The sequence below is a fragment of the Cariama cristata genome, unplaced genomic scaffold (assembly GCF_000690535.1).
Source record: "Cariama cristata isolate BGI_N322 unplaced genomic scaffold, ASM69053v1 scaffold13212, whole genome shotgun sequence".
Taxonomy (NCBI): domain Eukaryota; kingdom Metazoa; phylum Chordata; class Aves; order Cariamiformes; family Cariamidae; genus Cariama; species Cariama cristata.
Genome location: NW_009602186.1, coordinates 3,679 through 17,973, shown reverse-complemented (window position 1 = coordinate 17,973; position 14,295 = coordinate 3,679). Strand labels below are relative to the sequence as shown.

Sequence of the window (14,295 nt, the reverse complement as noted above, 5' to 3'; positions counted from 1 at the left end):
TAAGTTAGTTTAGTTTGTAAAGTTTTTAAGCTGTTAATGGCTTTTGCTGATTTCTAAATTAGCATTTTTCTACTTACTGCAATGGCTTAATCTGTTTTCTGTTTGGTGTAGACGATATTATTTTGTAAGGCTAACATCTTGTGCCCATTTATAGGTATTAACTAAGGATGGCTTCCCCCCTCCCACCCATAATACCACATGTAGTATGACTAAACAGCACAGTGATTGATGAGTTCAACAGCTGTTTTCTTAAGCCTTACTCTTCTACAAAGCAAGCAGCATTTCCTGATATTTCTGTGTTTAGTACTAAACCATACTGGAAAAGTGTTTAACAAGCAGTCCTATGCATCGCTGCCGCTTTCTAATTACTGTGTAATTTCTTTAGAAGATGAAGTGACTATGTTTCAAGACAGGAACAAACCTAAATATTGTCCAACTGTGGATTAAAAATTGTGCTTATAGCCTGTGCCATTTTGGTAGGTCAAAACTGCGTTTGTAGCAAGTCTCCAACAGAAATAGCACGTTAGAAAACCTTAGTTTGAGGTTGTCTGGTTCATGTATGGACTCTGCTGAAGAAAGGTTTCATACTTGGTGTCTTGTTAGTATAAGGTCAGTGTTGTAGTTGAACAAACTTTCCAACAGCTTTTGCTACTCCTACGTGTTTTATGTTTGCAGTAACAGATGCTCAGCAAGCATTTGTTTTGAGGTATTTATTTATTGTTTTCTAAGGACCACGCATGTGTCAAAGGCTCCTTTCAGCAGTCTTTGATGTCGTGTTAGGTAAAGTGACTATTATTTGCCTCATGAGTATGTTTTGAGAAGTGCATTATGCCTATAGATAGAGCTGGCTCTGAAGTGTTCCCGCTCACAGACCTAGTAGAATGTAGATGTAAGTTATCTATGAAAGAAAATTCGCTGTCCGTAACAGCATTTTGAAATGCTTTTGTTTACATTATATTGCCTGTCAGGCTAGGAACTTGCTTGGGCCTAACTTCAACTTCACCTCATTTACAGAAGTGATATAAAGAGCTGTAGCTTCCAAACTGGAAGCAGCAGGGCTTTGTTGCAGTTCTAAAAGGACATGATGCACTTCCACTGTTTGCTCAACATCAGTGTAGCGTGCAAGGTGGACTTGGAGAAGTTAGAAACTGTGCGTCATGAAAAAGGGCGTTGCATCTGAGGATGACTTTCTAATTTCTCGTCAGAACTGGAACTGTAGAATATGAGAGCTATCTTCAACCACAGGAAAAGTTCAATTTAAGAAGCAACTGTATTTAAATAATTGTTTTCAGCAGTGCTTTTGACAGCAAACTGTGAAATGTAAGATTGAGGAAATAACCTTGTTAGAAAAAATCTTCCTTAAAGCATTATTGTTTTCTTAAACTGAAAAAATGGCACTGTATCTTATTTGAAGAGCTAGTAATGTCTTGAATTAGTGATCTATTTTAAAGAACAAATTTTTGGTTTTACCATTAAATAAAAACTTCCTGAAACTTGTTTGGTTTTGCCATTATTTTGAAGAACAGTCCCATGAAAAGGAGTTATTTTGTACACCCCTACAGAGTTAATGAGATTGTTTTTACTCAAACTCAGTATTTTATTTTTTTTTAATTGTGTAAGTGGAAAATAGGTAGACTGACATACTTGCATTCAACAGCTAAAGAATAATTTCAATACTCAGTTTTCTGTCATCTGTGGCCTGCTACATGAAAGGTAAGTGATCGGAAATGAGATGCTACAGAGCGAGCGAGCCAGTAATGATTTGGCTGGCACAGTTCCTGGGCATCGTCATCTCTTGTAGCATGAAAATGACTTAAATATTAATAGAAAAATTCATTCCCTGGAGTAGTATTTCAGCTGCAATTATCTAGAACTGTGAAAAAGTTGTAGTGGCAACTTCACTAAGAACTACTCTGAGACGACTGAAACTACTGGAGAAAAATCCAGGTTGACAGTTCAGCCTTTTTGGAATGCATGTAAAGAACTGTGGAAGTTTAAACACAATTAAATCAACACTTCTGCAGCCATTTTTAGAAAAGAGGAAGGAAGGGAGTGTAAGGATGGTGTTGGCCATAAGTCTGGGGATAGAGGGTGGAATTCATGATGATGCTTTGTGTTTAAGTTACCTCTTATTCCATGCCCCTACACACATTAGCGATTGCTAATCAGATGGAAATCACACTGTGTGTCATTCCTGTCCAAGGTTATACTGGAACCATGGGGTAAAAAGGAGCAACATCTAAAAATACCTAAGGATGCCTGTGGTAGAACCTAGGTATAGCACTGCGTGATTGTGCGAAAGTAACGGACAAGCATAGGGAAAAGCCTACTTGTACAAGTCACTGGCTCCATATGTCTGATGCTGCAGAGATGCCCGAACGCTGTATGGTCGGTCTGCTTCATCTGCAGTTTTGGTGAACGGGGAATTCACTTTTAATGACAGGACTTTTCTAAATACGCTTTCCTTTCTGATAAGCAAGCCTAAAACCATTATCCAGGTAGTGTTTAGTAATACCTCCAAGTAGCAAGAATTGTCTACCGCAGTGTCTCAGAACTCACTAGAGTATATTCAAGCAGTATTTTTACTTACTGGCAGCAAATCTTACCTTATCATCATGGTATGTTTCTATGCTTGCCCTTGAGTTTTAGAATACTATGAGCAGGTGACGTTGTTTCTCTAAGATCTTTTGTTAATTCATCAGGCTACGTAAGTTTTATTTAAAAAGTTTATTTCTCTTCCTTGTGATCATAAAGACTTGCACAGTAATTTTAAAAAGGGAAACTTGCATGTTCAGATACTAATGATTTTTGCCCCAACCAGATTCAGAATCTATACATTGCTTTTGGAAACTTTTGGTTGAGCCCCTGCACCATATAGAGGCACATTTTCACTGATGCTTCGACTTTTCCAGACACTTAACAATCTATGAAAACTTAAATGGTGCAGAGGTGCTTTAAAATAATAAGGAATGCAAAAAGAATAATTTAGTGCATTTATGCAGCAGAAGTAACTCTAATACGAACCATTCCATTTCAAACGTCATTAGTTCCAAAATGTAATAAACAAAAGTAGTTTAACATACGATATACACGTGCCCGGCGAATGCACCTGAAGGAAGTTTATCTGGTTCTTAAACAGAATCAAACAAACATCTGTAAACTTAACCGAAGCTTCAGACTGTAACTGGACCACACTCATTTTCAGGGATGGTGACAGGCTTTTTAGGTTCTTCAAAGTCTGAAAGTTTACCACAGATACCAGGTCAATTAGCGTATGTAACTTTTAAATGAAAGAAACACATATACAATAGAGTACTCCTAAAGTCATTTGCTAGTTGTGCAGATAGTCCCGAGCTAGCCCTATGTTCTGTAGCAGTCCAAGAAAACACTACACTTCGGTTGGTTCTGTCACACAGCCTCTCTTGCGCAGTGCTATGAAAAAGAAAATGCTCAAGAATTTTGAAATTGAAATTTCTCGAGCAGTTTCCTTGAAAAGATAAGGAAGTTCCTGAAGTAATCCTGCTCTTCTCATTAAATAACATCTTAACTGAAACTTTTTATAAACCACAGATTGAGTGAATTTGTTGTATGCATTACCTTTCTTGAAAGGAAATTCTCACCTGCCTTAAAAACTGGGGATGACCACAACCTCTAGGTATGCTTTTACTGCCTACGTGCCACAAGGGGGAGATCTGGTTCTGGCACGACTCCTCAATCCAGCAAAAACAGTAGTTGCTTTTAAAAGGCTGGATGGGTTGAGTTGAACTGACGCTGTCAACTTTACAAAGCACTACAGCTGGCCAAATTAAGCCAAAAGCCTGGAGAAGAAGGAAGCATGATGTCCTCCTTTTAGCAAGTGAGGAATTTTAACTCTTCTCTTGTAACTTCACGCTAAATGGAAAAAACTAAAATTGAGTGGATTGCCAAGCTTTAAAATTTGGCAATGCTGTAAGATGAATGGTGAAGGAACTACTTTATGTAGTTGAATCAAAGTTCCATACATCCAAAAGGTTAATTTTGGACTGAGACCAAACACAGCAACTTTCCATTAGAAACAGAATTTTAAAGAGGGGAGAACTGAAGGCTGGAACTAAATTACTGCAAGTTCTACCACGAGCCAGTCTAATGACTTGCAGATGTGGTTTTGTTGTAGTTGACCAGATGCTACAGTACATTTTTGTATACTCACCCTCTGTCAAATCCACCCAGCTGTCTTCTGTGTCAGGTAAAGGAACTGAAATTCCCATTGCCTTCCGGATTCCATATGTACTAACAATGTCACCTGGCGTCACTTGTTGTGCAAGTTCTTTCAGGTTATTGGTTACTCTCTCCGCTAGAAGAGATAAGTGGAGGCATTTATATGCTATATATAGACACCAAATTGCTGAAATGAGTGCTTCACCCTGTACACAGTTTAAGTACAAATGGAACTATGTTAAATAATGTTTCTGCAACAGAAGAGTTTTGTTGTACTGTGTGCAATCATCCAAGACATGCCGGGAACTATAAAAGAGATGGTTAAGAAGAACAGGAGAACTTAAATAGCTGCTGCCCAAGGCTTGCTGCCATCAAGAAACACAAAGTTAACGGGTAAGCTGATGATGCTTGGGTCACCCTAATACTGCAGCTGGGAGACAGCTGGCGGCACCCACACAGCAGCTCTGTTTGTAGTATCTGGCATTCAGGATTCAGCGTTTAGTTTTGTATGTCAACTGGAGAGACACTTCTTGTTGCTACAGGTGGGGTTTTCCTCCAAGAAGGAACCTCTAAGTACTGAAACTTTAAGAAAGGTAATAGCTGATCTGGTTTAGACTTGGTATAATACCAACTTGGTAATATTTTGCTAATACTGGGGAATTTATCTTAGCACATGGAGGTTGTTATTTTAGACTACATATGCTGTAGTTGATACTGTAGAAGTTGGCTTTACTGGCAAAACAGACACTCTCTGCACTCAGTCCTATCTTAGAAGGCTGCCATATACAGCCTGTCTTAAACTGACCTGTGAGGCAAGAAGCTTTGCTCAAATAACTAAAGAATGTATGATTGGTATTAATTGCTATAATAAAATAGACTGATAATTAGATCAAACCTGGAATAAAGCTAGTTCCAGTAAGAACTTGGTAATGCTTAAGCAACCCCTGTTCAAAGATACTGTAAAAATCATGGAGTTGGAGGCATCTGGCTATCGTCTGTCCCAGGGCACAGAAAAAAGCTCCCGATAAGTTCTACGGAAATTTATTAAAGAGGAAATACTTGTAATTACTGTTCAAAACATTCACCTGGCTTTACATACATAAAAATTTTATTAATCTTCTAGGCCTAATAGGGCATGTATTCTGCACTGTTAAACTTTTGTCTTTCTTTGAGTTGATACAAGTTGGGACTCAATCAATTCTGCAAGAATGATCAGAAAGAGCGCATTTACCCAAGTGCATCTCTCTGTAAGATGGACCCAGAAGACAAATCATATTAGGGGGTGGTTTTGTACTTAGTCGTTCATTTTGAGCATCCTGGAGTTCTCTCAGAAGCTTTGTTGTTTCATCAAGTTTCCTCTGGAAGATTTCAGCCTCTGTGTAATGAAGAAAAGAAAGGCCTAATTAGTAAGAGAGTATATTTACTTACATTATGATACGAAATAGGGTAAGGCTGACTATGCAAAGGGACTGAGAAACTGAAACAGTTACGTACACCTCAGAAACGCAACTGCCAAGAAAACTCACCCTCAGAATCAAACTCCTCTATAGGCATGCCAAAGTTTGTAACTGCTTTCAGTGCTGTAAGTCTGTCGGTATTAGCAGAGTCCAACCTGGTAGCAATATCAATGTCCATAACCTGAAGAAAAAAAAAAGGCAGCAAGTAATAATTTAGATAATATTTACATCAGCCTTGAAACAACAATTTTGTTTGGGAAAGTGAGAACACAAAGTTAATTAAAATTAGTCTGCTCTACAAAAAAAGTGAACATATAGAGGGAAAGCTGAAAAGACACTCTGTGAAACTTTTACTGTTCTACAGTTACTCATTTTACTTTTCTATTTCATACTGAAATAGAAAATGGCATCTGCCAAAAACACTGGGACATGCACAAACAATACAGTAGCTTAAGATCAGCATCCCAGTTAAAAAAAAAAGTAATTCCTTGAGCTCACCTAAAGCAGAGTTTATCTAAGGTCTGAGGCCAAAATTCAAAACCAATCTGGGAACTAGCTGCAGGTGAAGGTTTTAGGAGAGCAGCCCTTTCCCTAGACCTGCCGCTACGCTTTTTATAACTGAACAAAGTTTGGGTGAAATGATTTTAGAGATACACTGTATGCCTATAGGCACACGAGGTATTTGAGAAACCTTCTCAAAGATAGCTATGTATTGTGTGATATTTTACACTTATATTACAAGTCATGTTAAATCAAATCAGATTAAGATAGGAATAAAACAGCTAGATCTCCCGCTTGGCAGCTAAAACACATGGTTAAACCAAACCAAAAAATATTAAGCATTTTCTTCCCATTCTCTTGACACGTGGTCTTATTTAAGACTTAACTTTTTGGAGATTCTTACTCTCCAAATGTCTACAAAATAGCATGCTGTTGTCACATCACATAGTGTGTATCTACAGCCTGTCAAAGTCTCTGTGTAGCTGCATAGGCCTTACAGTTTTAGGCAGCTTTATAACCAGTTGGTTAGAGTGGCTAATGGATATAGAAAAATCTTACCTTTACATCTTTTATTGCATCGCTTCTTTCATGTGGGCCTTCAGCTTCCTCCAATGGCTACACAGAGAAAGGATTTTTAAAGAAGGCATTAAAATTAATCTTTTCTTTGAATAAAAAACTTACAAACTGCAGAATTTTAAAAGTGAGGTAAATATACAATATCATAATGAGCTTTCTCTGTAACCCAAGCTGCAAAGTAGCTATTTTTAGAGGACTTCCTTCAGATATTAATGTTTACTAAAGTACATTTTTACAGCACACACATTATTGCTCTTTGCAAAGTCCACATGCTTTTCCTCAGTCATATCACATCAGAGATTATTTACTGGGAGGCAGGAAGAAAAGGAAGGACGATTATTAGAGGGTGAAATGTATTCTGTTTCTATACATAACTGTTTCTCTTAATACTTGCAGCAGTAGTGGCTGAACCCTGCAAGTCAGTGTCAGTATTGGGTACTAGAAAAGAGCTACACTAGTAATGCTACGCAAAGGTCTGAACGGGAGCTAAAGGCTGATCTTTGATCCATGAACTATTTCTAGTATTAATTTAGCTAATATTTGACCCATTAGTAAAAGGCCATGATCTGTTTATTTCAACAGTTTACATTGATGTGAAATGCAAATCAAGACTTAGTTAACAGGAACTGTCTGGTGGTGATTCTCAACTAATTCTTGGACTGTCAATTAAGTTAAGATCGTCAAAATCAGCCCCTTTGATTCCAGTCATGTTTGGCATATACAGGTACCAAAATCTCCTAAGAACGTGAGGAGTAGCTGTTTAGTATTTTGACATAGCACATATTTGAGTTTAAAAGCACTGCACCAAGTAGAGGTAAAAACTAGTTACTAATTGTCCTGAACTACACAGTGACTGTGATGAACATAAGCTTTTCATGGAAACAAGAAAACCCATCTGCAATCACCTCATTTCTGAACAACTGTGTATTGATATTTTCTTACTAAATGGAACAGGAGCTAGTGCTAATGGGAGTAGGAGAGCACACAGAGCAAGAGTGTGTGACTCTGTCTCCATCTACAACATTTTGTTAATTTTCACATTTCGCTAATTAATAATCCCTTTCCAGAAAAATCCATCCACTGGAGACAGTCTTTACTTTCAAATTTTACCAAGTAAAAGGGAGCCCATCAATAGGATCAACATCATCTTTCTCTAGCTTTAGAGCTTGTGTGCTAAAACCAAAGACCAGACAGTACATAAATCCACTCTTACCGTTTCTAGTTCTCTCAGAGCTCTAGAATGTCCTCCTTTAGTTAGAACATCAAGCAAACTATCAGCCATTAAGAAAGGATAATCTTGTGATTTCATCAAAAAATCATGAATACTAAAAGATCAAAAGACAGTTAAAGGTAATGACTTTTGTACCAAACATTCAATGGAAAAAAGTGCCGTAAAGTCAAACCAGTATGTACAGCACAGAAAACACAAAAAGTAGCACAGAATTGGATCTCAATGCCTTGCTTGAGTTTAACTATCCATGCCTTTGGTAGCCAAGGAACCCATTCAGATTCCTAACAAAAACTGAAAAATGAGGAAAAGTATACTGCCTCCGGCAGCTGCAGCAAACTGAAAGCAAACTTGCACAGGAACTTAACATTTGGCACCGTGCTGAAGTATTCCTACAGTTCATATGAAGTTACACAACTATGTAGTCTATTATTGAGATGCTCATAAAACAAAAGGACTTTCACTCTGAAGTTCTTATAATCAAGAATAACAAAAACAACGAGAATTTATTATTTTTACTATAGTAAATAATAGGAAAATCAAGCAGTATGGACACACTAAGAATGAAATTGGGAATCGCTATCTCTGGACTCAGCTCTCCCACTATGATCATAGTAGTTTGGTTCGTATTTGACATTAACAACGATGCATCTCACTCAAGGCAGTAATTAAGTTCATTAACGTTAAAAAATCCACTTTGTATAAACATTTTTACCACTCAATATTTTTCTGGCTTTGAACACAAGTCCTTCAGAGTTAAGGCATAAATACACTTCAATTTTAGCCCGTATGTTCCTATGTATCAGCAGCATGAAAATCCTTCAATCTTGGCTAATTTCACTTTACAGGCAAGTTCTCTTATTCAAGTATTTGTTTCTTAAAACAAACAAACAAAAGCCAGTAGGCTATAAAGACAGTAGTGACATCATTCAACAGCAAAGACATAGCCCACACTGCAGAGAGTTGCACGTAACTGCTCCTGTACGTGACAGCTGTAATATGCATCTTAGTTGTTTGATTACCTGAAAGATCCTTGATTAGAGTCTTCCCCGTACGTTGAATAGATTAAGTCAGAATCTTCTTTGCTTATGTTGGCAAACGTAGAATCATATGTTGGAGCATAGGAACTATAAGGTCCGTAATTCAAGTATGTCACTAATGAGCAACAATGGTACTAATTATTACCTCTGAGATGGGTGTATCAGATAAAAATGAGAAGGGGTTGTAAAACAATCCCCAAAAAGAAACTTTTAGGAACATATTTCTCGTGGTGAAAAACAAACTTTCACAGAATACCATCTGTTCACACTGTACATCCTTTAGTAACATCTACATTTTTATTTACAAATCTTTTATTAATGATACTGTATGCCTTAACACAATATGAAAATTCAGTCTAGTGCTGGCTAACACTTTCTCAGGCTCCCCACTATGCTCTTTCAAAGCTAGCAAAAACCTTTATCTGTCTGGTATAGTTCCTCTTCTCAATATAGACGAACATTTTATTAAATACCCCTCTCCTTTAATATGTGTAAACTAAGCTAGACTTTGTGATGTGCTGTTTAGGTGTGTGATAGATACATGCAATAATGTGCTTTATCACTAAAAAAACCCCCAACTGTTTGTGTGCTAGTCATGAGATCAACATATTTTCTTTACATAAGGAAGAGGATTTATAGTGAAAAAAAAAAAAAAGCACTTACCTGGAGTAACCTTGTTTCTTTTATCTTCTTTGAATCCTTGTAATGTATTAACTCCTGACTGAAGCCTTCCTGCTGTCATACCCAGCTTTACAGGGCAGTAACCTGGTTCTACAACAGGATATAGCAAAATACAGAAGTAATGAAGGCATAGTTAAGTGACACAGGAAGGTGTCCAAACTCATTTAATATGCATAGCCAGAAACTTCAGAATAAACAGAATACAACTCACCAAGTCTGTCTTCCTCTCCAAATGCCTCATACTAAGGACTGTGTGTAGTCCTTAAACATGAATCCAGACCAAGCAAGTGGTAATACTAGTTAAATATAGAGCATTTAACCTAAATGTTAAGTTTTCACTATCAGTCTTCCTCCTTCCTGTCCTCCCCTAACAGAGGCTGCACCATTAAAGAGGATCTCATTCTTAACATGGAAGACTACACTTTATTTATTCTTGCTGATATTTCCTACTGCACAAATAGGGGGAAGGAAGAAGTCAGGTTTTCAGCTTGGTTTCTGTCTATTCTAGACCTAGTCAGTTCAGCTCTGTAACGAGCTGGCAGTTAAATAGTCAAGCACCTGCACTCTTTTATTCAGTGGCACTACACAGATGGCACTGACATGACAAAGTGATTTGGGACCCAGACAGTTCCCAGTGGCCAGTTCTGGAACATCTGTGACCTTTTGGGCCAGCAGACACTGCACTCTGTACATAGACCAGACTTAAGGGGAGTCCAGGAATTAAGCGTGCCTGAGCATATGGCAGGTAGTCTCTTCTCCAATGGCAAAAGCCTTCTCTTGCCGCTCTCACAAAGAGCTGACACAAAAAGGAGAAGCAAACAGCCACTGAGGGCCCCCTCCAGCTGCTCCTAACAACCATAATGGTCCCCACTCACATGCTCCCACAGCTGCAGCTTTTCTAATCCAGATCTTTATCAGACTGTGAAGAAGCACTCGGTTCTTGGCCAGGATTTGCTGATCTGCGCCAGCAGAAAAGCTGCAGACCAGGTAGGTGAAAGTGGCCTGTTACCTGAACTATGCCAACTTACCTCCTGCGGTAAGGTCAACTGGATTAAGAAGGCCCAGAGTTGTTGTACCATCTGGTTTTCTTCTTTCAAATTCACACTGAAATAAGATCAGACTATTTTAATTTACATACTAGTTGAAATTCATAGTCCTTAAACTAATAAAAACATCTAATGAAACTGTCCTATCCATAGGAATCAGAAAGGGGTTTGGAAAGATCATTCAGACTCAGAAGTGAGTGCTGCTCTAACTTTTTTTTTTTGCTAGATAACTTTATTATTGGTATAGGCACATGGAATTAAGAAATTACAATAATGTTTCTGTAGAGGCTAAGAGATAAAATATGTAATTCTTATAGAAAATTAAGTGGGCCCAGTATTACCAAACTGGGCTCCTTCTCCTGTAACATTAATAACCTTTCATCAGATATGTGGCTGATTCAGAACTATGGGTTTTTTTGTGGGTCAGATTTGAGATATTGTCTTGAGGTTCCTACTATTCATCCTTTTCTACTGCTTTATCTAAAGTTTCTGAAAATTTAAGCTGAATGTGCTCTGCTGATGAAATTCAGCATGCATTCAACTGATACGCTTTTGTTTTTTAACCTTACGATGTTACACAGATGATCAATCATGTAAAATGCTGTGAACTCTACTAAAAGCATACCTTGATTTTCAGCTGAAATAAGATGCTAAGTAAGCCTGGTTTAAGAAAAAGTGAAAGGAGTTATCAAATGCACAAAGATTTACCTGGCTGTTTGCAAGTCGTCTTGTTAACTTTCCTCCAGATTCTCTAACAATACGATCAATTTGCTCTTGTTCCCTTTCTAAGCTATTGTTTCGTAATTTGTCTTCAAGCAGATCTTTGTCCTTCCTGTGAATAAAATGCATGCAACTTAGTTACTAGCTTTAACAGATAGATTTAACTGACAGCAATTGGCTAAATACCACAAAAGGATACAGTGAAGAAACTGCTGGTTTTGCAGACAAAACAACTAACAAAAAAGTCATTTAATATGACTGTATTTAATATAGCTGGGGAAAATATGTGACAAAGATTTATATCAGCAGATGCCTCTTTATGTTAGTAACTGTAAAGATCTGTCTTTAGCTTACTTCAGCTATACTGATGTCCTAGTTTAGCATGTTGCCAGATTTTATGTCATCACTCCTACAGAACTAACACAGATATTTTCTGTAAAATAAAATAATAGATACTCAGAATTTTAGTATCTGTATCTTAAAATCTGTGAAAATAAAGTCGCTAGTATTTCAAAACACCGAAAGGGGTATTTCTAGATATTAAATATTATTTCAGGAAGTATATGTTCTGTAGCTATGCATTTATAGGTTAGAAATACAACTAGTATGCAAAAAAAAAAAAGGTACTTGAAATGGGCTATATAGTTACTTGTACCAAAATGTTTAAAAGGTCATGTTTGCAAGCTTTCTCTCAATCAATGCTACTCATGTGAAATAGACACTAAAATAGAAAATAATGGAAGGAATGGAGTTGATGAGCAGTACAGGGTTACCTACATTAAAAAAAAAATAATGGTACCATGAAAGATTCTAAACTTCATTATTTTTGGTGTATGAGGATGCTTTACATGAATGTTGCTCCCTTGAGATGAGGAAGTCTTAGTGTATACGCAGTACCAGAAAGAGAGAAGCCAACATCCATCGGTCCCTAAAAGCCATCTCGTTTCAGTAGCATTTAAAGGGTGTATCCTATAATCGTTATTGAGACAATACTTCACTTTTTGTGTTCTTTGCTAGGTGTTTTGAACCCTTTGGTGTCACCATCCATAGGTTCTCCTTTGTCTTTCCCAGGACCATTTTCATCTTCCTCAGTTTGCTGCAGTTCCATCTTGTCCTTCTGCTTCCTTGTCTTCTGCAGGTCAGCCATGAATTCTATACTTTGTTTCAGGCTCTGAATTCTCTCCTAAAAAGCACCGGAATCCTTTTTATTTGCTACTTCAATGAATCCTTCCATAACCTACCCATACAGGATGATTTTCTTTCAGTTCTTTCTTTCTTTCTTATGCTAGTAAGTATAAAGGCAGTTTAGAAATGAAATACTAAATGCAAATACTTCTTCAATAACTGATCTGGTAGCAGTACTAAAGCATGAGCCTTAAAACAACATACTATTTAAATTCTAATATGCAAGCATTTGACAAATATTAAGCAGGTTTTTATTAATTTTAATGAGATCCCTGTACAAAAAGTGGAATGAAAGAGGGATCAAAATGGAAGAAGCATATTTTTTAATATTTTAGTTTGTATATTCTGTTACCTGGCTAAGTATCTTCATCCCCGAGTGTAGCAGTTTTTTTGCAGCTTTGTAGTAAATGGTGTCTGGTTTGTTGTAAATCATTGCATTAGTACACATCAGTTTGAAGTTATCCTGTACAGACATTAATAATTTTTGAATGAAAGTTAAAATTCTATAGTATACTGTATTAAAATCCTTGTTGCAAAGGCAATGTCTTGAGCTTTAGGGAAAAAGAACTTCAAAGAACATTTTTAATTTATGAATTTAAGAAATCTATTTAATTAAAAATTTAAACAGAAATAAGTATGTAAATTAGATTCAAGTCTCAAAACTAGCATCCCAACAAACAGCCTGGAAGTATTCTTAAGTGTTCAGTATTGTTTATAGTTTTTAAAGTTTTAATGGAAGTCCTCTTAGCTAAAATTATCCATTTCCCTGACTAATCAGCAGTCATGAAAAGAAAAACAGAGTGAAGCAACTTAAAAAACACAATAAAGCTAACTTAAAAAAACCAGAAAAGCTGCAATTCAAAGTTAAATCATTATAAGGAATATGCCAAAGTTTCAGTTACAATGAAGAAAAGAAATGTATGCTTGCTTGAACTTGGCTGAGCTAGAAACTTTACTCATTGCAGAGCTCTACAGGTAGATATGTTTTATCACATTCTCAACCATTTACAAAGACAAAAAGTTAAAATGAAAGACTAACCAGAAACAGCTGAAACAACAGAGAATATTCTCTGTTAAGTTTTGGAGCTCTAAAGAAGAATGTGCAAGAAAACATAACCAATACTATTAACTAACATCTGCCTAAATTCAACTGTTAATTACACACAAATTACCACTTCTTGGGTCCTCATCTAGCCCAGTAAAGAACTAGAGAACATTTCTGCTGAAGAAAACAAAGCAAAAAAAGCCTCAACACCTTTTAAAAAGCTTTAAGGGCCTTCAAAACAGGCCCTGGAATCCAGTAGACACATTACAGCAGAGGGTTAAGCGGTTGCTGCCAATAGGACTGAGCTCATCTTGCCTTCACTAGTTGTGGATCTACATGACTAGATAAACTTGGCTAGCACCGAGGGGACAGGAGGCAAATGACAAAAGTAGTAACAGACAGGCAAAGCCGACAAATTCAACAGACTCCTTGTTTTTTGAGAGGAAATACATTCAAAAAAAGAGAGCAGTGTGACAGAAATGCTAACATTTTCATTCTGAAGTAAAGATCTAAAATGATATGCTGAAGGACCAACTGACAGGTTCTATTTAATCCTGCATAAAACTTGAAACCACCCACATCTTTTGAGGTGCATATTTACAAACCAGAAGGGTTTTCT

The 14,295-nt window shown here is 37.0% G+C and overlaps 1 protein-coding gene across 1 annotated transcript in view; it reads right to left on the bottom strand.

Moving 5' to 3' along the window:
* Window positions 1–3,043: 3,043 nt before the first annotated feature.
* Window positions 3,044–14,295, bottom strand: part of BRD7 (bromodomain containing 7) — a 14,814-nt gene continuing 3,562 nt past the window's right edge. The window contains 12 exon segments of the mRNA XM_009694647.1: window positions 3,044–3,238; window positions 4,190–4,333; window positions 5,429–5,572; window positions 5,724–5,835; window positions 6,720–6,770; window positions 7,945–8,056; window positions 8,982–9,114; window positions 9,663–9,770; window positions 10,709–10,784; window positions 11,435–11,558; window positions 12,445–12,629; window positions 12,984–13,094. Coding sequence (XP_009692949.1) covers window positions 3,174–3,238; window positions 4,190–4,333; window positions 5,429–5,572; window positions 5,724–5,835; window positions 6,720–6,770; window positions 7,945–8,056; window positions 8,982–9,114; window positions 9,663–9,770; window positions 10,709–10,784; window positions 11,435–11,558; window positions 12,445–12,629; window positions 12,984–13,094 — 1,365 coding nt within the window. The 3' untranslated portion in view covers window positions 3,044–3,173.